Genomic DNA, 27,176 nt, shown 5'->3' on the forward strand with positions numbered 1-27,176 from the left:
GGGAGCAGGGTTTGGCATGCCCAACAATAAAAGCAGTATAGGTCAAATTAAGCACACAAATGTTCCTGATTCCAAGGTCAGCCCTCAATCCATACCAGGCTTCCTGCCTGACATTACGTGATTCAAAACAGAATTAAACACACTTTTAGTACACATTACTAATAGTTTGATTTATAGTCTATTTGGACTGCTCCTGAGGGACAAAATGACCCAGAAAATATAAGGTACTATCTGTTTCATATGTGAACAATTTGGTTGCTAAAAGAGAAAGAAAAAGAAAATTTGAGAAGAAATTAAGTAATCAACTTTGAATTAAGATATTCTCTAGGACATAATGTTAAGTGGAGAGGAAGGATATTCTTTAGAACTGTCCTTTAAATTTTGAGAATATCTATTTAAAGATAAAGCAAAGACTGAGGCAGTGATAACTGCCTGGTGTTGTGGTCCATCAATTCGTTTGTATGGCTTTTTTTACAAAAGTTTTAAAGGTAATAAATGAACAAAACAACACATCATATATATATATATATGCATTATATATATATATGGGTACTATGGCATTACCTATGGGTTGTTGAGCTCATAAAAAAAAGGTATGTGAATTTTACTTCATAAGGGAAAGATAAATGAGTCACGGACCACCAGGAAGCTCTGTTTGAGACATTGGGAGATATAAAAAGCCAGAGAAGATACAGGAAGAAATGGACAGGGGCAGTCAAAGAGTAAAATGAAACTTAGAAGGTGTAGAGAACAGAAGACTTTAGCTCAGTTAGCACTTCAAGCTTTATTGATGGAAGCCTGATTATTGCAAGGAAGGTGCTGTTTTGGTAATTGGTTGGAGAAAATCTGGAGAAAGGACCCAGAGATGTCTTCAGCTTCTGTGTTGACTGAAGGAGAGCAGAATTCTGCTGCTACACACAGGATTATTTCAGTTTATTACCATCTGGTGCTACTGAAAGTCTCGGAAAACTCAGGGGTGCCTGGTTACTGCCTATGTTTGATGAAAGAGGAGAAAATCCAGGCTTTTAAACTGCTTTGCTGTGAAAGGTTTTTACTGGAGAAGAGGCTTTGTTCTGCTGGGTGACTTGGAGAAAGCGGAATCCTGATGAATGGAAAGCTGGCTGGGCTTGCTTGCTTTGCCCAAAAAGCCAACCATGAGGAGTTTTGCAATTCTCTGGCTTGTGGGAACTGTCATTGAATAAGTACAATACTATTGTTTTTGCTAAAAATGTGTAATCTTTTGGAGCACCCTGACGAGTAGGTAAGGGAAAAGAGCTTGTACCTGCTTGCTTTAGACTAGCAAGAGGGGAGAGGCAGATTTATGAGGTGCCCATTCTTCCTGAAGGTACCAAGAACATCAAGACCTGCAGCCTGGAGTTGTGAATTGTGTTCAGCTTTAGTTTTTTCACACCAAACTAGGCTTCTTGAAGTGTATGCCCATTGTCCTCCATTGACACAACGTGCATTAGTGGAAGAGTATGACCTGTTTATTGGTGACCTGTGAGGTTGTGGTTATTTCTGTTGGAGCCTTCTATTTGAAAAGTAGGGTTAATGATAATCTTATCAAAAAAGAACAATGAAGAATCATTTAAAAATATAAATAAGAGCAAAAATAACAATGCAGAATGGAACACAATCAAGAGTGTTGGAACTACCACATTAAATGTGAAATGTTTTAAAAGCTGAATGTAGTGGAGATCCACAGAGTAGTAGCATTTTATCTCATCCCCCAGTTACCCTTAGGACCCAGGTGTGAAAAAACAAAAATCTCTTCAGATCCACCATTTACTGATAAAGGATTGAACATATACAGAGTTTGGTATATAAGTATATTGAATTCAACTGGGAGATAGGGATACTACTATGGGGAGAATAATCATAAGCACAACAAACTTCCTGATCATGAAAGGGAGGTTAAAAGGAGGAAAAACAAAAAGGAAAAGAACTAGAGTACCTTAGACTGTGTCTTAAAACACAGTCTGGCTAGACAAACTGTTGCATATGAATGTAATGGAATATTGTGACATAAGTAAAGACTTAATCCTGGTTAGGATGAACTGAGTAGAAACAGAAGAATAAAGTTAGTAATGATGGGGGGGGGGGGGAAGTACTTGGAAAGACTTAAGAACTCTAATCAGGCCAATTCAGGTCTCCAGAGAACCTTGAATGAGCCCCATTACCCACCTACTGGCAGAGAAGTGATGTACAATTTTAGGCATGGCCAATGTGTAGATGTTTTATTTGAATATGGTTATTTGTTACAATTTGTAATAGCAAGGGATGCAATTTTAACATTTTTTTTTTACAATACAGCAAAGTTCAGAAATTAAGCAGTTTTTAAAAAGCCAATCTTAAAATGGAGATCTGTAGTTTCACATAGAATTTTCCTTTTCTGTTTTGCAGGAGGCATGGAAATGCTTTTGAAGGGGGTTAGTTCAGAATTAAAAAAAAAAATTCTCTCAATCTCCTTTCTTCTTCTTCTTTTTTTTAAACATTATTTTATTTGGTTATTTTCATACATTGTTCATTGGAAACAGATCATTTTCTTTTCCTCCCCCTCCCCCCACCACCCTTTCCCTAGCGGAGGCGAGATTCGTCTGGGTATCACATGTGTCCTTGCTCTGAACCCATTTCCTTGTTGTTGGTATTTGCATTAGGGCGCTCATTTAGCGTCTCTCCTCAATCATGTCCCCTCAACCTCTGTAATCAAGCAGTTGCTTTTCCTGCTTGAGGATAGTTTTTTTTTTTCCTCATAGATCGCTGCAGGTTGTTCAGGGACATTGTAAAGCCATTACTGGAGAAGTCCATTACGTTCTCTTGTACCACAATGCGTCAGTCTCTGTATACAATGTTCTCCCGGTTCTGCTCCTCTCACTCTGCATCAGTTCCTGGAGGTTGTTCCAGTCTCCATGGAATTCCTCTACTTTATTATTCCTTTTGGCACAATAGTATTCCATCACCAACATATACCACAATTTGTTCAGCCATTCCCCAATTGAAGGGCATCCCCTCATTTTTCAATTTTTGGCTACCACAAAGAGCACAGCTATGAATATTCTTGCACAAGTCTTTTTCCTTATTATCTCTTTGGGGTACAAACCCAACAGTGCTATGGCTGGATCAAAGGGGAGACAGTCTTTTATTGCCCTTTGGGCATAGTTCCAAATTGCCCTCCAGAATGGTTGGATCAATTCACAACTCCACCAACAATGCATTAATGTCCCTACTTTGCCACATCCCCTCCAGCATTCATTACTTTCCTTTGCTGTCATGTTGAACAGATACCTCAAAGTTGTTTTGATTTGCATCTCTCTGATTATAAGAGATCTAGAACTTTTTCATGTGCTTATTAATAGTCTTGATTTCTTTAACTGAAAATTGCCTATTCATGTCCCTTGCCCATTTTTCAATTGGAGAATGGCTTGATTTTTTGTACAACTGGTTTAGCTCTTTATAGAATTGAGTAATTAGACCTTTGTCAGAGGTTTTTGTTATGAAGATTGTTTCCCAATTTGTTGCTTTCCTTCTAATTTTAGTTACATTGGTTTTGTTTGTACAAAAACGTTTTAATTTGATGTAGTCAAAATTATTTATTTTGCATTTTGTGACTCTAAGTCTTGCTTGGTTTTAAAATCTTTCCCTTCCCAAAGGTCTGACATGTATACTATTCTGTGTTCACCTAATTTACTTATAGTTTCCTTCTTTATATTCAAGTCATTTGCCCATTCTGAGTTTATCTTGGTGTAGGGTGTGAGGTGTTGATCTAAACCTAATCTCTCTCACACTGTCTTCCAATTTTCCCAGCAGTTTTTATCAAATACTGGGTTTTTGTCCCAAAAGCTAGGGTCTTTGGGTTTGTCAAAGACTGTCTTACTGAGGTCATTTACCCCAAGTCTATTCCACTGATCCTCTTTTCTGTCTCTTAGCCAGTACCAAATTGTTTTGATGACCGAATCTCCTTTCTTCTAATACAAGTCTGGGTTATTGGACTTTTCTGCCTCAAAAATTTATTCACTTGTAGACAAATGTCTGCAGTTCCTGTGCTTTTTACATATAAATATGCAAAATGCATGGCAAATCCAACAGGAAGTTCCTCTCCTCCCAGTCCCTACCACTAAAGTCAAGGCAATAGTAAAGGCAACTGGATAGGTAAAGTCTTTTCTAAGAACACAGGAATTATAGTTGAGACACTTGCACAGATTTAAAATTAAGAAACATTTTAACTGTGCCTGCTCAATATACTAAATTTAGGAAAACAATCAATATAAATGGAAACCAGACGGCTGGCTTCTAAAATTAAACAGCTGGTGTCAAGGATCCAATACAAACATTCACTTTAGTATTTTTAATCCTTCAAACAACCTCAGCTCTAATCAGAATACTCCTAAAACTTTTCATTCCTTAAATTTTTTTTTCATAAAAATTTATACTGCATGTTCTTAAAGCTATTTTGTGTACAAGTTGTTTTTTTTGGGGGGGGAAGGGGGTGTGTGGAGCAGCTAGGTGGCTCAATATCTATAGAATGAGGCCTAAAGATGAGACTTCCTGGGTTCTAATCTGGCCTCAGATACTTCCTAGTTGTGTGACCCTGTGCAAGTCACTTAACTCCCATTGCCTAGCCCTAACTGCTCTTCTTCCTTGGAACCAAGACTTAGTATTGCCTCTAAGATAAGGTAAGACTTTTTTAAGTAAAAAAAAAAAGGTATTTTAGGAAGAGCCGACTGTATCAGGTGTGAACTACTGTTTTTTGTTGTTGTTGTTGTGGGGGAGCCATAGATTAGCAGCCCATACTCCTTTTCCCTCATTTTAGACACCAGCAAAGTCTTCAAGTCAGGGGATGTATTCATCTAAACTTATTCTCAAACTGAAATTCTAACTGCAGAACAAACTTACTTTTTGTTTCTCCAGTAAGACTAAGTATCATATATAGCAGGATGGGATTTCATATAATTCTAGTCTACCCCCCACTTCCAGCCTCATCTACGGGTGAGAAACTGAGGCTCAGAAATTGTGACAACCCAAGTCATAAGATAATAAAGTTGCAATCAGCATCTGAATGAATCTTGGGTCTCAAGACTCCAAATTCTAAACTTTCCAGTTAAACATAAAAGCAAGGAGTTATTTCTCCTTAATTCATCCAAAGTCTTAAATCAATATATCAAATCCACTGTCATGGAAATGCAGGGTGTAACACACACACACACACACACACACACACACACACACACACACACACACACACGCACGCACGCACGCACGCACGCACGCACGCACGCACGCACGCAATTATGGGAAAAAGGCACACCATAAATATGGAAATAATTTTATTAGGAGAGAAGATAAAAAAAGCATGGTTTCTAATGTTCATACAGAGCAGCAACAAAACCAGGAAAACCAACTATTTAAAAAGTAGGTAAAGTATAATGAAGTTGGCTTAATGGCAATATAATACAAGTATATGAAACCCAGGCATCATTCATGCAAATAAGCATTAAGGAAAATCCAGACTAGTATGGGAATGCTTACAGTAGAGGTCAACAATGAGAATTAAAGAAACCATACATGTTGATGAAAAACACACAAGATGAAAAATAATAAATAAGGCAATTTACAAGAAATGCTTTAGTTTACATTACTGTATAACTTAGTAAGTTTATTAGGAATAAAATTTATAGACGATCATATTTTTACATCACAGATTCAGTGTCAGAACAGTAAACAAAATTCAGACATTAAGTACAATGCAATAGAATAAGGCAATTTAAAACTGAAATGGCTTATGGATAAAGTGAATCTCAAAAAAAAAAATCTGATGCTTGTAACATTAGCTAATCTCTCTAAGAGACATAAAAACCATTTTTAGAATGATTTGATCACTAATGGGAAAACAAGTTATTTGAGCCTAAGAAGCAGGTGTTTTTAATGTTTTCATCTATACCTTAAATTACACATCCAAGCACAGAATATATACAGATGATGAAATTATGCACATATCCCTAAAATGTTAATTCCATCAAAATACTGGGAGGGACAAGGGAGAGAATAGCACATACATTTCTGTTCTTTGGAAAGGTTTTTTTCACTTCTAAACATTAATTGAAAATACGTAGACCCTCTCAAATAACAGGAGACTGCAATTTTCATAAAGTGAGACTTCAGATTATTAATAACATTCAATATGGAATTTTGAAGTGAAAAATATTAAATGACTAAGGTAGGTGCACCACTTTTATTTCCACAATTTTATAAAAGACAACACAATTAGGAGGAGCCCGTGTTGAAACTATTGAGAATGTTGGTGATGATAATTTTCAAAACATACATCAGGACTTCAAGGAAAGCAAAATAGGAAAGATATTTATATAAAAATCAGTATCATAGCCAATATTCAGTACTTGCATTCTAGCTATATACAACAAAAACTTGGAAATTTCTTTATAAGTAAACTGAAAAATAATTTTCATTGCTTAGAAAGCCCCCAAAGTCCTAAGAATTACAGTTCAGATGAACAGTAGAAATAAAATAAAAAGAAAATTATAATTACCAAAAGGAATAAACCATAACTATAAATTCTTTTTTTTTAGCTTTTGATCAGCACAGATCATTCGGTTTCCTCTAACACATCATTCAGCACTGCCTTTGATTTCTGGAGTTTTTAGTGATATCTTGCTGCTACATTTGTTTAATCCTATTATGAACAGAAAGGGAACATCTGCTATTTTTCCATTACATTATTCACAAATAACTGAAGATAAACTGAAATTCTAAAACGAAAGCTATGCAATCTGATATGTTTGCAAGCTATCCATGTGTCCTTTGTAAACTTTCCTATGGATCAAGTGTTTAATGAGATGTACAAGTACCTGAGTCACCCAACACTTGCCCTCTGTCACAATGAAGATGGAAACTGCTAAAAAAATTATCAGAAATAGGTCTCTGGGAATCACTAGAAATCAGATTTGTGTTTGTTATTTATAATGATCTGTACTCAAGAACTTAAGTTGAAAATTTTCCTTTTGTACACTGCAAATATGGCATTTCATAATAATGCACATGATTTTCAGTTTACATTAAAACTCTAGAAGTTAATCATTTTTTTCAAGCTTCAGCCACTTTAAACTCTACTAGTCATATATAGCCAAAACACAGTTTTGCCACTAAGCCTGTACTAACAGTTCTAATAAAAAAGATTAATTGGTCAAATGATAATGGAAATGAATTTTCAAACATTCTTCTATGGTATAGCTGCTGAATTAACCAAATACAAATAAATCTATATTACTTTAAAATTTGAGAATTTTAGTTATGATAAAAAACAAAAATTTAGTACACATTAACATTTGAAAATAGAATTATATGTATTATATGAATTTGGAACAAGTTTCACAAATTCATTTTATATATGTACGTTTTGTTCAAGATGTAGAGAAAAAAGGAACAAATTTTATTCTAAATTTAACTCTTTCTTTTTCAGGATCCTGATGATGCATTTTTAACAAATAAAGAATTAAGAGCTGGAAGAAACTTTAGAGACCATCTAGTCTAACTTCCCTCTCATTTTTCATATGAGTAAACAGAGGCCTATTGAGGTGAAATAGCAAGGATAGTCATGGTACTATTTACAAAACACCACCAAACAGCAACACTGAATGTAAACAATAAGACACTACACTACAAACTAAGTTTACTATAATATTAAAATTTTTTCGTCTGTTAAGTTATAATTACTCAGTTTAAATGTAGCAGAAGTATGAAGGTTTACTATGATGAAGTCACCACTATTTCAAATAGGCTAAATTTTTTAAAGGAAGCAAAAAGAAAAACACTCAGTAACTTTTAAGTCTACTGAATATACACTAGGTTGAATATAAAATCTTTCCACAGCAAACCATTTCTTCAAATGAAAAATAAATTATATAAAGCACATATTCCCCCTAAATTCATTTTGATGATAGGAGCTTACAAGAATCAAGAATAAAGCTACTTAAAAAACTTAAGGTGACAACTTCTTCAGTAATGAAAACAAGTTTTTAAGTAGACTTACTGTGTAAATAGGAACATCTCACTGATACTTTGCTGGATAGGCCACTTTATAAAATGGTCAAGAAAACAATAGCAATACTAGAAAAGGCAAAGCCTTTTCTTTCTTTTTTAAAAAAATTTTTCTTTATGAAACAAATAGTGATTAAAGCACAAATACACCCAAACGAACACCCATTTTTCCCTATTTGCTATTCTTTATAATTTCTACATGGCTTTTAGTGGAGAAAGGTCTTATTACCAAAATACATTCACAAGTGCAATATCTAAAATGCATAAAGTGCTCAAAAGAAAAAAAAAATTCACCAAGTGTGTAGTCAATTCTTTGTAGCTAAAAAAAAAAAAAACATTCTCCCAAGAGCTCAGTGGTTATAATGGGCATTTTCAGAACTACTTACTTCCTAGCTATACCTTTGAGCCAAGAATGCAAACACAAAAAGGGGACATACAGCAAGGGACTATTCTTTTAATCCAACAGTTCCATGGATAAAGAAATTAAAATCTTGTCATTTTCTTGGTCCATTATATTGCTTATAAAGATGGAATGAGCATTCCAACTATTGGTATTCCCAACACAAGCTATCAAACTTGTATTAGTGAAGGCAAAAAGTTCATGAAATCTTTATAAATTCTGTTATTTGGCAAGTAATTTGTGTCTGTTCAAGGATTCTAGATGTTGTATTGATTAAGGGCAGTGGAGTTTTATTGCCTAAGCTAAAAGTAAACAAGTCTCTAGTGCTCTCTAAATCAGTAGGGTCAGCAGGTCTATTAATACTTTGCCACAAGTAAATGGATTAGTGCTGAAATCTTGCTCTTTTGTTCAGAGAAAAAGGCTGCCCTTTCCCTCTGAAACCATCTTCTGAGTAGTTCTGAAGTTGCTATGCTCTTTCAATTTCAGAGTATACCCCCTCCCATTTTTTGTAGGAGTAAAAATTAAATTATTAGTAAGTAGCAGACAAGTGAGTTGTTTGGACAAGGTAGTAATGACAACAAATAAGTCAATTAAGAACAATAGGAAATCACTCCTTTGGTGCCTGAAGTTGGCTATCAATATCACAAAGGTGAAGAATTTAAGGCACTGAATTTGCCAAATCGACCTAGTGAAGGAGTTGTAATTTTTAGTAATACTTGAGAAAAATGTGCCCTGACAGGCATTTTTCAATTCAAAAGGTACATTTTAATGAGTTATTTCAATTATCTTATCAATAACAGGGAAATGGATACGAAGAGTGATGCAAGATATTTATTGGGAACATTCTGAAGTGCCACAAGCCAAAAATTAAAAAAAAAAAGGGGGGGGGGGAATTTCCTGACATTTACTGAAAAAATAGGTTTGCATATATTCTTTCCCCTCTAATGGGCCCATTCAGAAATCTCAAGTTCATTTTAAGAGTTATTTCTAAAGCATGTAGCTTTCAGAACTGCAATGGCTGATCTTAAGAGCTAAGCTCATTTACAATGCTTAGAGGGAATTTAAAGATGATCAAGAAGCATAATCTTGACAGTTTTTATAGTAATTACATTTTCCTTACGTTTCTGGTGAAACAGGACAAATATTGGAAGAACAGAGTGATAGTAACCAGATTGTATGGTTACTACATCCTTCTTTGGTTGTAGGTGATTTTACCATTAACAAAAGACCAAAATTAAGGATGTACCACAGTTCCAATACACATATTGGGACAGTATCCACACCATTTTGAAATGAAATTTTTCACTTGAAGTTTGAGAAAAATCAATACCTGTCACTTTTTTATTTAGATGTCTGCCCTCCAATAGCTAATATAAAAACTGCAGAATCTTTGCCTACAGTTTAAATGAAAAGATTTTAGCCCAAATTGGAAGCCTTCAAAATAATGAAATTATGAAAATATGACTGAATATGAAGTAGCTACAATAGGGGAAAAAAGTAGGATGTTCTCTCATTTTGGGGTTTTAAAACAGCTAAGATTTGAAGTTTAAAAATTAATAGATTCTTTCTTTTAAATGACATTCCAACTATTCCCAACTTCCCTCACAATTCCATGGTTCAGAAATTCATACCTTTATAGAAGGAATATCTTATGACCAACATGGTCTGGTAAACATTTGAGCATATCTAAAGGATACATGATGGAGAAATGTCTACATAGCACATCATAACCTATTGAAAAACATAATAGTCTTTTCTACTGAGTATGCGTTATGCTGTGGTTTATATTAATACATAATACTTATCGTCATGTAATGAGTACCATCATGGTGCTTCAAGAGATGGTTAATATTCTGAGCCTTCCAAATTCTAAAAATCTTAATCTGTGCTATAGCACACTACTACTTTGATAAAGTTTCTTCGAAACTAAAAATCTCAATCTCAATTTCAAATACTCCACAAATTTACCAAAAACAATGACTCCAAAATAGAGGGTGAATTCCAAGGCCAACAAATTTTACAAACATTGGAATTATAATGATTTTATTGTGAGAATGTACAAAACACTGATCCTTCTATGATTCTGCAATACTGCCTCTGAATTCCATGAAGCTTCAAAATAACTAACCTTCCAATTTAATAAAACACTCTGATAGGTTAAGTAGGTATTTTTTCCTTCTTCACATAATAAAGATTTTTGCCTTGTTGATTCAGACCTTAAAAAAAAGAGTGACTAAGCTCTGGTCTGACAGGAAGGAATATAGGACAGGGAATATATACTCAACTTGAGTGATGCATTTGGATTTCATAACATTGTACCTTCCTACTGTCCTTATTAAACAGGTCACCAATCAAGTAATCAACTTAAAACATTTTAGATGTTATACCTTTAAATGTATTCAGCATAATGATTTTTTACTCTATGAATAGTGCTCTATTGCACCAACTAATGGAAAGTGAAGTAGTTTTAGAACTTGAGCTGCTATTTACCTGCAGTTTCACATATAGCTATATACTTTAATTACATTGTGGTATTGAAAATACTTTGAATTCTACTGGAGACCTCTCAAAAACCATAGAAACATACTTTTAAGAAAAATGCATTAGAAAAGCCCTAATGGTTTTCAATGTCTGAAATTTTCCAACATCACATGAAAATGTAATCTCTGACACTTTGGTCATCACAGTGAATTTTCAATACAGGGCATGAAAAGTAACCAAAAGATGGGTAAAAAGAGGCATCTGTAACAGACATTCAGAATGAATTATTTTCATAAACTAAATATCTGAGGACTGAGATTTTTGTTTAAGCATACAATACTATAATGCTGACTACTTAAAAGTAAAATGAAAGTATTTTTGAGAAGCTCAATCAGAGGTTGTATTGCATCAAAAGGATTTAATACTGGTTATATACAGAAGAGTAAGACCAAAATTCTTAAAGCATTTCAACCGGAAATGCTTTATGTTACCCAGATCTCACTTTAAAATGGCAACATTCAACAGCTTACCCTTTTAACATTTAAAAATGAACAGCAACATTGCCATTTCCCCACCTTGTCCTTTGGTTCCCATCATTTTAAATAATGCAATAATAATCCTTCTGATTTCTAGTTCCATTTGGATGGCATTATTAATATAGTGACTTTTGATGCTTTAGCTGAAATTTGGCAGCCCTAGGAGAGCACCAACTGCTCCGAAGTATCCCTGTAGAAACAGCATTTTCAAAAATATCAGTACAAGTGTTAATAAGCCTCTAACAGTAAATGCTTTTCAAAATAATGAGTATATTACTTATAAAGTAAGGTAAATGGGACAATTCTTAACTATATGCCTAATTTTGATAAAAAAATGATGTAACTTTTATTAAAAAGAAATAATCCATATATAACAAATTGACAGTCTATTTGCAGCAGCATGGTAATCAAAGGAAGGCCCTTTAGTATGCTAGGTGAATACTCTGTGGAAGATTTACACAAAGACCCTAACAAGAATCACATGGGGTAAGAAGGCATAGACGGGATTATATTTCCACTGGTACACAAAGAAGCTCAACAATGAATTTAGGAATGAAGTCGTCTAAAAAATTGTTTAATTATGTCTTAAAACTATGATAAAAGAAAAAAAAAGGAAAGCTATCTGGCTGGAAATGTATATAGGTTCTTAAGAAAGGAAGGGAAATTGACAATCTCATAGCATACCTCATGTTCTAGAAACAATGCCTTCAATTGGCCTTTGGACCAATAATCCAATGCATATGCCAAAAGTTTCATTGAGAGAGTATTGACACGTAGAAAGTTTCCAACAAAGACAACTCTATTTATTTTCTAAAAGGAAAAAAAGCAAGGTTACTCAGAAAAAGTATTATAAAATTTGTCACAGATGAGCATATTTCTATAATCCTTACTCAAAAGATACATAGTTGAGTAGAGGTGAAACTTTGTTTTAACAAATTTGTGAAGTGCTTCAGTGATATGGCACTTTGGGGATTAAGTTGTTTCTATGTATAGGATTACAAATTTAGAGCTGAAATGGACCCCAGAGATCAATTAATCAAATTCTCTCATTTTATAGATGAGAAAGAAATGAAGATCAATAGAACTGCCCAACTTTACAAAGGGAAGTAAATGGCAGAGACAGGATCTGAATCTAGGTCCTCTGACAATCTAGTGCTCCTTTCATTTCACTACCATTAGAAATGACTATTTGAGGTCTGGTTTGCAAAATAAGCTATAGACTTGGTTATCATAATAAGTATGTTGATAACAGTGGGATAAAAGATGGGGGAAGACAACAGCTGTAATACAATCTAGATGAAGAATTAAAAGAATTTGTCATTGTGTAAACCATAGGCACTAACTACTCAGACTTATATCACATCAATAAAAGAACTATAACCAAAGAGAGACAAAAGTTTTAACAAAATAACTTGTCTGCTTTTATACCATCAACACCAATCAACTTTCTAATTACTAATTCAGTTTTCCAGGTATCTCTTCAATAACAGAGCAATAGAAACACTTTACTGGGAAACCTGTTCATTATTCTAAACAAATACAAAGGTAGACCTGGACTGATCACTGAAGTTCCTGACCCACAGGACTGAGAAAACAAAAACAACCATTTATTAAGCACTTATGTGCAAAGAATTGTGGTTAGAATATGGTGCTATAAAGAGAAACCAAAATATTTCTTGCAGCCAAGAAGCTTACACTCATTTCCATTTATTAATACATTGGTATGGGGGAAAAAAATCCAAAAACGCAGATTTACATTAAAGGTGTTAATATCTACTTCAAAAAAAGACACCTTTATATATTCCAAATACTGAAACACAGGAAGTCAAACTCCTTTAGCACATTTAAACCATAATCTAATTTACCTAAATTATAAATTTACCCTGATCTTTTCCAGAAAAAACTCATGTTAAATGAAATACATCTGTAACAGTTTGTGGATCTGAAATAACGAAGGCCAATACTGCAAATCAAATACTACCCACCATAAAAATAATTGAACCATTCAATTTTTTATTTGAAGAACAAATCTCAATGTCTTCATAGCCCTGTACAATGCTGCTTGATCCATATGCAACAAGGCAGCACTGTAAAGAAGCCGAAGACAATAAGAAATCTTCCAGATGCTCAGCCAATTTAAATACTAACAATAAAAGAACGTCCCAAATCATTTGAGAACGTAAAAAGTTATGAGAAAAAGGACATCAATTCATTAGCTCAGTGGTTAATTAAATAAGATTTAAGGCTTTTTGAAGAGGTTCTGCATTATGTTTCTTGATAAAAAAGGAAATGCAAATATTGTTTTAAGTTAAGGCCTACCTAATTAAAACATTATTTTCTGCCAATTAAGTTATAGTGATAAGTAGGCAAAAATATCTTAATCCTTGGGATTTTATGGGAATTTTTTTATTCTCAAATAATTAAAAAACTTTAAAATTATACAGTTTTTATTAAGCATTTTCCATCTAACTGAGAGAAGGCTTACCTCATTAACAGCACACATTCTTGCTATAGAACCAATGTTATTGGTGATAGTAACTAAAGTAGCTCTTGCTAGATCTTCTTTACTAACAGATTCTCTCTTCTCCTTATAGATCATGTTCCCAAAACTGCATGGAAGGAAGATGAAAAAGGGCGAGAGAAGAAGAGAAAAGAAGATGGGAGATCAAATCTATTATAAATAAGGTCTTCTGCTATTAAAACTTCCCATTGCCAAGGAAATAGCACTTTTTCCTCAAAGATTTAAAATAATAATCCATGGTTGATCTTTATAACACAAATCACACAAAACTATCTATCTACACGGAATATTCAAAGTAAAAATTTTATCTGTAAATTAAAGTACTACGTATTCTTAGAAGGAACAGGTTATCAACACTATTTTTGCCATTTTATTTTTGTATAAAACAGTAGAATCTATGAAAAATCTCTACTCTAAAAACCTCTATTTGGAAGCTATTTGGCAAAATTACTGTTGTGCAATATGTTAGATAATTTTTAGCTGGCTTTTCCAAAATTTGGGTCTTATATCAACTTGAAAAAAAATTTTTTTTAACCCATATCTTCCTCCTTAGAATCAATACTATGTATTGGTTCCAAGGCACAAGAGTGGTAAGGGCTAGACAATTGGGGTTTAGAAACTTACCCAGGGTCACATAGCTAGATTAGAGGCCAGATTAGAACCTAGGACCTCCCATCTCTAGGACTGGTTCTCAATCCACTGAGCTGCCCAGATGCCCCCTAAAATTTTATTCTTAAAATTGTTTGTTTTACATTTGTTTCCAAAAATTAAGCCTCCCACCCCCATGAGTGATTCAAGAATTATAACATACCTAGATGCTACAGCCCACCCGGGCAAAGCAAATCTTTCATAATCTCCTCCATAAATATCACGGACCAATTTATCAGCATGGGTGCTGTCACCTTTGGAAGCCATTTCAAGAGCTTCTTCAAAACTTTCACAGCCAGTCAGTAAGCTACATAAACCCAGAAATGTGCCACCTCCCAGACTAAATAAAGAAGAAAAAAAAAACTTGGTAAATGAGAGTTCTATTTCCCAAGGTCACAGTTTCTCTTTGCAAAAGCTAAGATACTGAAACAGTCTTTTAAATATCTGTGTCTCTACTAGGCTAGGCATGACAACATTAACATAAAAGAAAATAGTGAATTGGACCATCGTATAAAATGAAATTAGGAAAAATGTGTTCCAGCCTCGTGGTCTCTATTACAGATTGGCTGGTTCCTCCTAGAACTCCATTTTACAGAAGTTGCCTGGGCTATTAGTATCTTCATATCACTGCCTCTCCAGACTTTCTGAACCATGTGACCTGGATCAGGTACCTTTCTTTCTTTCTTGCTTTTAGCTTCTTTTTATATTGTCTTCCCCCTTTAGACCGTAAATTCCTTGAGGGCTAGTGTGCTTTTCTGCTAGTATTTGTAATCATAGTGAGTGACAAGCAGCAAGTGTACTTCATAAATATTTATAGACCTGTTTTCTTGATGACATCCAACTTGACAAGAGTTAATGATGACTTAGCAAAGGTTTAAGACGTCTTATATTAATTTGACACCAAAGGGGAACTTCTTGAAACCTGGGTCTAAAGGGGAAGTTGAAGTCATTGAATATCTGACAGGAAAATATATGCAGGTTCATAAACTTAGAGCTAAAAGAAGAACCCAAGTCTATAAATTTTTTTTTCTAACACCACCTGCACATGTAAATAAGGGGGTAAACATAAGGAAAGTCATTCTATATATTGGAGAAAATGTTATTGTGGTTGCAATTTCTAATAAAGCTAAATGGATCCTAATCAACTTTTTACCAAATGGCTACTGTTTATACAACTTTTCTGTTGTGAACATTAAAATAAGTTCAGTGTTTGCTGACAGAAACCCCTTGGGTTCTACCAAACTTTTTCAGACAATGTAAGACAGCTCAAAGTTCATAGACAGCCTAAAAAACTGCAATACATTTCCCATCACTGTTAATGCAGAGGTGGAAGAGGGACACAAAGAACTAAGGGCTACTATGTAATTTTTTTGTTTCTTGGATTTCTACAGCCAAAGAATTCATAAGTAACTAAACTGAAAAGCCTGCTCGTACACAAAGCTTGTCCAGGACAGCAGTAGCTGCCAGACCTTATATTATATCAGCAAAGCTTTCTAGAAACACCACAATGAAGCAATGAAGATGAACTTAGGTATTAAAATACCCAAGAATGAGTAGAGAATTAGAAGTCTTTAATCTGAGACCTTAATTTGAAATGCTGATTTCCAAGGGGGAAACTCAGACTTTAAAATTTTTCTAATAAAATTTATCACTGATTCATTTTTATATTTTATGAACTTCAACTTCCTTGCATTTCAGTTTCCCCAGTGACAAATGGATACAATACCTATTTACCTTCTTAGCAGTAATGAGAATGTGGGGAGTTTTGATTGCTAGAAGTTAAATGCCAAATAAGTTGAAGGGATAAGTTTCTTGTTATTCTTAAATCAGAGGCAATACACACAATATTTTAAGCAAATTTTTTTGGTGAAGATCTAAAATACACACCATATAAGCAACATAGGATTAATTCACTAATTATGATGCTAAAATTGATGGAATAGACCATAAATAACTACCTTATTTAAGAATTTGAAGCAAGTGAAAAACACCTTCACACATGTTCTTGAATGAAAATATTCTATATAAAATTCTATCTTACATTATATATCAATATGGTTTTCATTATTACATAAATATAAGTTGCTTTCTTGGTAGGGCAAGCACTCTCTAGTTACAAAGAAATTTGTATTTCCAATGATGGAAATCTATAGAAGACAGTACTTTTGCTGCCTTAACTATTCAACAGACTAAAATTAAGCAGTTAATAATAGGAAAAGGAAATGAGTTCCTTTAGAATATACTTCGCATAATGGTAATTTAATGATTTATTTATGCATTCGTAAAACTGAACAGTTATTACCTTGTTCCAGTAACTCGCTTATAGTTGTCTTTGGAATGGACAGCTAAAATACTAACTCCAGAACCAATGTTCACGACCAGTAGTGGATATGGGTCATCTAAGTTAAAAGGCATCTTTTGGCATCTTTCAGGTTCTGAGGCATTGCCAAAATAATAGCATTCTGCCTGCCCATTAAAACTGACAGAATCTATATACAGCAAGCCCTTTACAAGGCAGTCAAGTTCATCCAGTTTGTGCAGCTGGAGGTTTCCAATCTATTAAAAATAAATAAAACATCACCAGTCACTTAAAAAACAAAATATGCCAACCATTCAAGAAAGTTCAATTCTACTATGTTAGACTTTTATACGATTCTGGTTGTTCAAGAGCATGTACAAGAGTAGTGGTTTTCAACACTTAGAACAAAACTGCCATTTATTGCCACTTTGCAGAAATTAAAGGTACAGTGGAGAGAGTGATGGGTCTAAACTAAGAGTTGAATTATTTGTGACTTTATGCAAGTCATTTAATTCTTCTGGGACTCAGTTTCCTTATCTATAAAATGAGGGGTCTGGACAAGATTAACTTTGAGGCTCTTTCTAGCTCTAAATCCATGATCTTATGGTCTCTTTATCAAAAACTTCAATAGATCTTATTAAGCCTCATTTCAGAATTCCCAAGTTACTCCATTTAAAAAAACTGAATGTGAACAATGTGAACCTTAGATCCCATCCCCATTATCTCTTTTCCCTTACATACCTTTGGTCTACATATCCATTTTCTGCTCCTGGTACTATATCTGCGACTCATCTGGTGCCTCTACTACATCAGAAATACTTTAGAATATAATATAGCTTATGTGAAAGGATTTTTTTCCTTCTCAAGTATCATTCAACCCATTTAATCATAATGTCCAAATCTCAAGATATATAGTAATTTAGGAAAAATGTGAAAATCAGATAGTTCAGATATTCAGGAGATATGCCAAATGGAGGGAGATCAGTTTTACAGTAGCACTGATAGGTCACTTACTTTCTTGCTTGAACATGTCAGGCCTTAGATTCCTAGAATATGTGGATTGCTACCTGCCCTTATTTAAGAAGCAAATAAAATGTTTTATAAATTGGATGAAGAAATAAACATTCTATTGTCTTGATACTGGATGTAAAATTGTCATGTAATTATACAAGAAAAATGACATATTCCTTCTCTCCCAACAAAATGTAAACCTCCTAAAGAGTAGGGATTGTCTCTTTTTTTATCTTTAATCTCAAGGGCACATAGTAGGCACTTAATAAAATGCTTGCTAATTAGTGCATATGTGAGAATATGTAAAACATTTTACAAGTAAAAGTACACATGATAAACACAACGAATAAATATAAATAATATAGATTTGTTTATAGTTTTTTATAGAATTAGAGAATCATGAACTTGTTAAGAAAACAACAAAGCTTTAGAGGTCATCTAGTCCAGCCTCCCAACAAAAGTCACAAGTACTTTCAACTCTTGAATACCTAATGTAATAGAGGGAACAATCTAGGATAATCAGTAAAGCATCCAACCATCTGAGGGGATAAAACCATGGTAGAGATAGTAGTAAGGAAATAAAACTGGAACCTGCTGGGATGGCAAAAAAAATTCACCCCAATTTTTAGGACAGAATGCCCCACATCTGCCCCCAGGAGAAATCTGACAGGGTGATAGTCTCCTTTAATTGTCAGATCTATACAGCACTAACTGGGAATGAATTATTGAATCAGCTTGATTATCCATGTGGAAGAAGAACATATTACAAGGACAATTTTTATGTAGCCTGATAGGTCTTTAAAGCAGATTTCCCACCTTAAATAGGGCTTTAAAAACACATTTAAAAACAAAATCCATTTCATGATGTGAGTGTTGGAACAGAAGATGAAAACAAGTTTAATTAACAGTCATATCAGGTTTCAAATGAGACTAGTCTTGTTCTTGGAAACAGGATCTGAATCATAGATATGAATATCCAAATCATAGATATGAATATCCAAACCTGGCAATAATATATACAGGTGTTCTACTTTCTTAAATTTATAGACATCTCTGTACATACTAGTTCAATCATGGGGCTAAGTGGCTCAGGCATAAGTTTGGTAGTTTGGTATTAAAGCAAGAATTCGTTAATTTGTAATACTTTTAGCAGTTACCTACCGTGCGAAAATCTTTTTCAAACTTGTAAGCACCACCTCCAGTAGCACATAGCACCGTGTGTAATGTTGAGAAGTTTTTATCTCTCCCCATTTGGATAAAAGTAGGCAGATCATGGGTTGGAAATCTGATAAAGTGCAAGTTTCCTCTTCGGCCAAAGAGTGTTAAATCTTTCAATTCAAGATGAACATCCCTAACTCCGGTCAACCCATAGGCTACATTAGAAGTCAGATATTTCCGGATACTTTTTAAACTTTCAACTTCTTCTTGTTCCTCCTCTGCTGTGATATCAATGGGTTCAAAATACGCAAGTTTCACGAGAGTGCCTCCTATGTCCATGCCAAACCATGGGAAAGCTGTGAATATAAGAAATGACTTAAATCGACACCAATCTTTCAGAAACAAAAATTATGAAGGATTGGAAATTAAAGAGATACCCATCAATTGGGGAATGGCTAAACAAGTTGCATCATATGATAATGATGGAATATTATTGTCCTAAGAAATAATAAACAAGTTAATTTTGGAAAACATGAAAATCATGAAGTGAATGTAGCAGAATGAAGAGAACATTATACACAGCAACAGAAATTTTGTTTGAACAATGACTTGTATATGTTCAACCCCAGAGAAAGAAATAATATAAATAAGTAGGACATGGTTTTAGTTACATACCTTTTTGTCAAATGATACCTTCTCTAATGGGGGTGGGAGGAGGGGGGTAAGGATGTAGAGAATTAAAAGGGTATTTTGATGTAACAAATTAATCTTTAAAAAATTATGTTGGCCAGCTGCAACCTCTACCTCCTCTTTGGGAAATTAGGTATTCCTATCTCATACTGATTGGAAATACTGCAGCCACTCATGGACCTGACCTCACCAATGATCAGCAGAACTTTTACTTGCTCTGCTTCCAACCTGAGCTGGTTCACTCCTCCTTAGGCAACCTTCAGCTTCCACAGGGTCATCTTACTGATGTCAGACGTGGTGTGGACCCCCTACTGCAGCTTGGAATTACTGATTTTGAGCAATCTACCAGAATTAGCCTCCCTGATTGATCTTCCAGGGATTAGAGGCCTTCACACCCATCAACCACCTATGTTGAAATGTTATTTTCCCAACAAACTAGTTTGCTAATTTTTTTTCCAAGCTAAAAAATTTTAGAATTGGAAGGAATACTAAGAAATCAATTAAAATCTACGAATGAATAACTAGGCCTAGAGAAGTTATAACTTTTACCCAACGCCTGAGAGCAATTAGCGGAAAAAAAATGAACCTAGTCAGTGTTACTTTAGTGCTACTTTCACTAAACAATGCTACTGAATAAATTATGTCTTTTGTTACATTTCTTTTCATTGTAATGGAATTTGATATATTACCTAATCAAGTAACCAAATAAAAAATAGCTACTTACAACAAGGATCTCTTCCAGTGTACCAAACGATACTAAATTAGGTTGGTATACTAGGTCTGTCTGATACAAAGGGTTAGTAGATTCAGTTTCTATCATAAGGCTTTTGGTTCAAAAGCCCACTTTAAGCACTGTGCTTAGAGATGATTCAAAACATCTTTAAGAGCCCTTCCAACTATAAAGCTCGATTACATGATGCAATGTCTAACTTTTATAGAATAATGGCTTAAGATATTATTGGTATTACATATACTTAGCTATAAATTATAAATCTTTTTTTTTTTAAATCCTTACCTTCTGTCTTGAAATCAATATGTTTATTGGTTCCAAGGCAGAAGAGTGGTATGGGCTAGGCAATGGGGACTTGCCCAGGGTCACACAGCTGGTAAGTGTCTGAGGCCAAATTTGAACCTAGGACCTCCCATCAATCCACTAAGCTACCCAGCTACCCCCTATAAATTATAAATCTTAGTAGGATTAGTTTGCAAATACAACAGAAATAGGTTTTACACAAATTCTTTGGTATTTTAAAGTACTTTTCTTTAGGTCTGATTTCAAAATACCTAACAATTTCCATGAAAAATATTAAGGAATAGTTAATTCTTGTTCTACAATTCCTTAATTCTTATTCTTTAACTCCAGTTTTCACTTTTTTTTTTAACCTCTCCTAAGAATATCTTTTGCTTGAAATACATTTTCATTCACTCTGAGATGGGAAATACAGGGTATATGAATTAAGGAGGAGGGATTCTAAACTTTTCCATTTCAGAACTTAAAACTGACTAAAATTAGAAATTTTTAAAAGGGGGACAAGTGAGCTAAGGCCTTTAAAAGTTCACATGCATGGTCTGACTTACAAATGAAAACAAGACAAACACATATCATCCCTGTTCAATTATAAAGACATTTTTATCATTTGGTAATAAACTTTAGTCCTACTCTAGAGCAGAATAAACAAGAAGGCTACAAGGGGAAATGAATAAACATACAACACCTGCTCTGTGTTGAGCACTGTTCTAAGTGCTTTACAACTCTCATTTGATTCTTACAACTACTCTGAGAAGATAGGTGCTGTTATCATTTTACAGTTGAGGTTATTAAGGCAGACAAAAGTTAAGTGACTCGTCCAAGATCACACAGCTTTATAAATATCAAAGGCCACATTTGAACTAAACCTAATAAGAACCTAATAAGAACCCTAATAAGAGGCATGTAACTGCATGAAATGAATGAGCAATCTGTATATGAAAAAAAATTAGAAACAGCACAGCTTTAAACAAAGATATAAGGTCAAATAAATATTTTTTAAAATTTTATTTTCCAACCCACAACCAAAGCAAACCCATTATTTATGCTATAAACCAGACATAGATTTGTATTTTATTTTCAAGTTTAGATAAATCAAGATTATCACTTGGAAAAAGTAATGATTACAAAGATAACACGGTAAATGTGGTTCCTTGAATAAACACTTAAATGGGATAGGAATGGGGGCAATTCTATTTATCCAACAGACCAAAAAAAGGCTTTGTAAGAATTTTTCCAATCTGTTGAATAAATATGAAATTAGGGCATTTTTCCTGGTGTCAAACAAAGAAGCCATTCTGGTATTACATAACCATGAGAGGTACCTTCCCTGGCTTCAAATTCTAGAAGGGTTGTGAGAAAAACCTTATCTCTACACAATCAATATTAGGTGAAATTTGGGATTTAGTAATCTGATAAAATATCTTGCTGAAACTCAAAATTGTATGAATTTAAAAAAAATTGATCTTAATCATTTAAATTTTGAGCCTTCACATTCATAATATATATATCCCCAAATTATAAGTAACACTCTGTGGGCAATTTAGAAAGCTCTATGAAATTCAGAGCTCACACATTTTTTCTTGCCTGAAACCTTTGGACAAGATTTATAAATACCAATACCACCCTACATCAAAGTGAAAACCCCAATTAGCACCATATATATAGCTTTGTTATTCTCAAAAGCTACATACAAGCTTTAGTTAACACTCAAAAAGAACCTCATTGCATGGGGAGTTATTTCTACTTTGTAAATGAAGAAATTCATTTACTGTTTTTGAAACCATGCAAGATTAAACTCAGTTTTTAACCCCTAGGTCATAATACCATTTAATTCCAAAGTACACATTGATGATCCTGGCTGCAGAAATGATTAGTAGACAGAATTCTGTAGGGAAAAAAATCTTATTCATAATTTCACAATGTCATGTGAATAAATATTCCATGAATTTTTTTTTTCAGGCAAAGGCTGATGATATACTAGGAAAGCCTCAAGCCTAAGTTGAGGGGAAATTGTGTTTAAATGGAAAAAAAAAAACCCTTAAAATTGAACTGTCTCTCTGCTATAGGATTTAAGAACATAATATCCACTTTTGAAAAATCACTTAATTTTAGCTATCTAAAAAATACATAAATTAAACATTCTATAAAGAACTCATTATTAAAAATATACATTCAATTCATCTACTAGTTTTTATTCAATTTAAAATACCACCCAAAATTAAACAGCAAACTAAATTTGTAAAGGTCTGTTGGATAGTGACATATGGAATTTATACATGGAAAAGACACCATTATTCTAAAATATAAAGCACCTAAGATGTAATGTGCAAGTACAATTCTGAGAGGCCATAGTACATAATATGAATGTTTGAGGTCGTATATAATTACACGGCTAAAGGGATGTACAGATCATTAACTCCAATCCCTAAGTTTTATAGATGAGGAAATTAAAGCCTCTGAGAATTGAAGTAAGAGAACTCTTAAGGAAGTAAATCAAGCTCTAAGCTCCAATCTTCTGACATCAAGACTTCCACTTGTTACAGCACAGCCTCTGTGTAGTTGGCTTATTTCTTTATCATGGACTACTAAATTGTAGTCGTTTACTATCCTGCTCTGTAAACTTTTAGGTGAGACTAAATTTTAATATGGAAAATACACTGCTGTGAGACTTCAAGGTATAATGAGATCTACTCCTCTGGTAATCATGATATATCTCACTACAAGAAAAAACATTAGTGCAATAACCCATATTTTGCCTTGAGATCCATAACATTAATACCACAGGAATACTGGAATTCAAGGTAAAATTGTGGAACTCTTAGCAATGGATAATGCCACCCCTTAAGAAGCATGGGAGAAATAGCAGGACATGGAGTAAGACACAAATCCTAGTTTCAGACCTAATTATGTGTGAGTCAGATTATAGACCACAAGGTACTGAATTCAAAATCCCTCAATTTGTAAAATAAGAACATGCCTGTATTCTACTGGCTTTGAGTCAAAGGAACAAATTGCAAATACTTGCAACATAGACTAATATAGCCTAAGAACTAAGCTACAGTTACTCCCCAAAACTTTAGAAAATATTAACTATTAAAAAAGCATTCGTAGATGATAAAGTCAAATGAACAAATTAATAAGGTTACCACTATATTACAACCTGTAAACATACTTATATTTCTGATAAATACTCAAAACACAAGTACTAAGTATATGCATTTTGTTGACTGCAATCATACCCTCCCTGGTTTTATAGTGTTTTAATCTTCCCTGGAATTTCTCTTGTTGACAGCCTCCAGTTCTGTGTTCCTCACCTGGTTCTACTCCAGTAGCCATCAGCCCCCATTAGTAGCAACCCTTCCCCCCACCTCCCAATAATCACAAGGACCTTTAAGGTACAGATTTTTGTTCAATGTAGGCAAAAGGGAAAACCTGATGTCCAATCATTTCTTTAATGATTAACGAAGATAACTAAATCACAAAGGCAATGCTGTTAATTTCTAACATGGAATGCTCAAGTTTTACATACTGTTAAATGTTGCAAAAAGGGGGAGGGGAGACCAGCACTAAAGAACTATTTAAAAATTACTGGCACTAAAGTTTGAGAATTTACTCTCTGGGTGAAGAAAAAACCACCAATGACAAAAGTATAGTGACGTCTTAAATAGAATTATATGACAAAAAAGCAGATTTGCAACAAGTTCCATATACAAAGTGCTCAGAGAGAAAAAATTTAAAAATAATTGGATTGTCTCCCATAATTATGAACCTTTTTTTCCTTCCCCAAAATGCAACCTTGAAGGTCGTCAAGTAGAAGCAGGATAAACACTCATTTGGAATGTTTTCAGAAGGGATTCCTGATGCAGCATGAACTTAATAAATAAGATGACTTCTGACATCCCTTCTGAATTTCATTCTGTGATACATTGTTCAGTTTAGCAGAAATTGAACAGAAAATTCAGTTTCATGACAACATATATAGACTCATTTTATTCCTCAAAATTAAATTTAGCTAGCTCTAATATGTGTCAAAGGTAGGTAGCAGATAGTAGTGGAAATATACTGGACTTGGAATTAGGACATCTGGGTTCAAATCCCAGCTCTGATGTTTCAAGAATAAGTCAGTCAACCTAAGTTTTTGCAACTATAAAACAGGTGTAATGATACTTGCACTATCTAGTTAGAGGGTTACTGTTTGGGAAAATTGATGTTTCAAACTTCAAAGTTCTCTATAGTTGTGTTATTACACATACCTCTATCTGCATATATCTTACAAGCAAGAGAACTGGAGTATATGTCAGTTGACTGTTGTTTTTAAACTGAAAGGTGTTAAGAAAATTTATCAGTGGATGAAAAAAAATGTTTTGGCTTGGACCTATGGTTTCACTGGTCTAGATGATACCATTTGTTATGAAATTTACTGACAGTTGTCTGGAGTATTGAAAGATTAAGTTACTTACCCAGGGTCACTCAATCAGTGGTCAGGAGTTTCAAGTCAGGTGGCCCTGAGGCCACCTCTCTACCAACCACATCTTGTCTCAAAAACAAAAATCACCCTAGGTTTCAACCATTCATATAAATCACTTTTATGTTTGCCTTTTAGAAAGCAGGACCTAGACTTGAATTACTACTGATACCTGTTTATTAAGGTCTACAAAATGCATGTAGTTATACTATATATACATATACACAAAAATTCACATAGATTAAAAATATTACTCATTTCCATTTATAGACCAAGAACTTGAAGCTCTGAGAAGTTAAGTGACTTGCACATGGTCACACAGGTACTATGTGTTGGAATAAGGATTCAAATAATGGCCTCATCTGTTAAAGCTCTCTTGGATTGTATTGTTGAAGTTTCCAACCTGTTCCAAACATGTATATATGGCTTCTACTTGTTATGTGGATCACAACTTAGGTTTTTAAAATTAGGTTTATCAAACTTTTACTAACTTAACCGTACTCGGTAACCACAATAGCTAAACAACAAACAAAATACACTACAGTCAATACACCACAAATATGCAATAAAGGCAAAGACAATTTATTTTCCTTCTTTAAAATGAGGGTAAAGTAATAACTACGAGTTGCAATGGATAAGTTACACACATGCATTCAAAATCATGTCATTGCATTGTAAATATAATTCGATCCCAGGAAATCAACAAGTTAGTAATACCTCTGAAATCTTTAAAAATTGCAATCAATCCTTGCTTCTCTCAAGGTACTCTTCAGCGTCAAGACACTAATTTTCAAGAAATGTAATTTTCAACGAAATGTAACTTCAAAAAACATCCGGATGGTGTCACTATTTTTTTTGCAACTTATAAAAGAAAGGCTTTTAAGTTGGCCAGTATCTTTTTTGTATCTACAAAGAATGGGGGTCTTTGGGCACCTCTGCTGAAGTTGTCATCACTGGTGTAATGTCAAGGGGGCCTATAGACTTGGGTTCAAATTCTGACTGTCTTTTCATGAACAAATGGACAAGCAACTCTTCATTGCTTCGATTTCCTCATATGAAAAATGGGGAGGAGAAATGGAGATGATACTACTACTCTCAAAGGAGTAGTGAAGACCCTTTGTAAACTGTAAAGCATCGCAGAAACTTGACCGTGACCTATTTTTCTTATTGGCTAATGGGCGACACACAGAGCCAGGCTGATTCCTCAGTCTCTCCTCCAGACACACTTAAAGACAAACTTAAGTTTTTCAAAGCTTTCATATCTGGGGGTTTGGGGAGGTGGACTGAAGATGGGGTACTAAAAGCCCGAACTTTGGACAGAGCTTACAGCAGGAAGTGGGGCAAAGAGCCCCAGCCCATGCCTCTAAAGAAGTCCCTTCCTTCCCCAAACCCGCGGGGCCCAGGAGGGAGGGAAGCGCCCCGACCCCCGACTTACAGGGTTTTTTGGCATCCTTGATCTTCATGCTGTCCCCCGAAAGAATGAAGAACGGCAGCGGCGGCGGGGCCTGCTCGGAGGGACGGTGGAGAATCCACCGAGGAGGAGGCGGCGGCGGCGGCGCGGGCCGGATCCTCCCCTCAGCTCGGCGGGGGGCGGGCTCAGGGCGGGGCTGCCGGCCGCCTGAGGCGATGCCCAGCCGAGTGGGCGGGCGGCCTGGGAAGTGGGGGGTGGGGTGGGGTGGGGTGGGGACGGGGAGGGGGCCTTTGGACCGAGACCCCCTGCAGCTCCTGAGGCACGGCCGACACGCTGGGGTCCGAGGACGCGATGGGAGAGAGACGCCGGCGCTCGCCGCTCCGGGCCCCGCCGCCGCCGCCGCTCCAGACAAAAGGCCCCTCTCCCGGGAGCCGCCGCGCTCCGCCGCCGCCGCCGCCGCCGCGCTAAGCAGCG

General features: G+C 34.9%; 1 protein-coding gene and 1 non-coding gene across 2 annotated transcripts; both read right to left on the reverse strand.

Moving 5' to 3' along the window:
- Window positions 1-5,311: 5,311 nt before the first annotated feature.
- PANK3 (pantothenate kinase 3) lies at window positions 5,312-27,176 on the reverse strand. The gene is made up of 7 exons (XM_001370189.4): window positions 26,727-27,176; window positions 19,110-19,462; window positions 16,941-17,194; window positions 14,802-14,978; window positions 13,955-14,078; window positions 12,154-12,279; window positions 5,312-11,659 (listed from the first exon to the last, which is right to left on the reverse strand). Exons 1-7 carry the CDS (start codon window positions 26,752-26,754, stop codon window positions 11,609-11,611), a joined length of 1,113 nt encoding a protein of 370 aa, XP_001370226.1. The 5' UTR covers window positions 26,755-27,176; the 3' UTR covers window positions 5,312-11,608.
- On the reverse strand, window positions 13,502-13,577 carry MIR103-1 (microRNA mir-103-1). Its single transcript, NR_032160.1, has one exon. It is a non-coding gene; the product is annotated as a microRNA mir-103-1 (primary transcript).

The sequence above is a fragment of the Monodelphis domestica genome, chromosome 1 (assembly GCF_027887165.1).
Source record: "Monodelphis domestica isolate mMonDom1 chromosome 1, mMonDom1.pri, whole genome shotgun sequence".
In the NCBI taxonomy this organism is placed as follows: domain Eukaryota; kingdom Metazoa; phylum Chordata; class Mammalia; order Didelphimorphia; family Didelphidae; genus Monodelphis; species Monodelphis domestica.

Excerpts from the sequence above, each read along its gene's own strand:
- PANK3 (XM_001370189.4), bottom strand. The coding sequence starts at position 26,754 with ATGAAGATCAAGGATGCCAAAAAACCCT. Across the intron at positions 19,463-26,726 it reads CAAGGATGCCAAAAAACCCT|CTTTCCCATGGTTTGGCATG; the intron begins GTAAGTCGGGGG and ends TTATATTCACAG. Across the intron at positions 14,979-16,940 it reads AAGCGAGTTACTGGAACAAG|TCTGGGAGGTGGCACATTTC; the intron begins GTAATAACTGTT and ends TTCTTTATTTAG.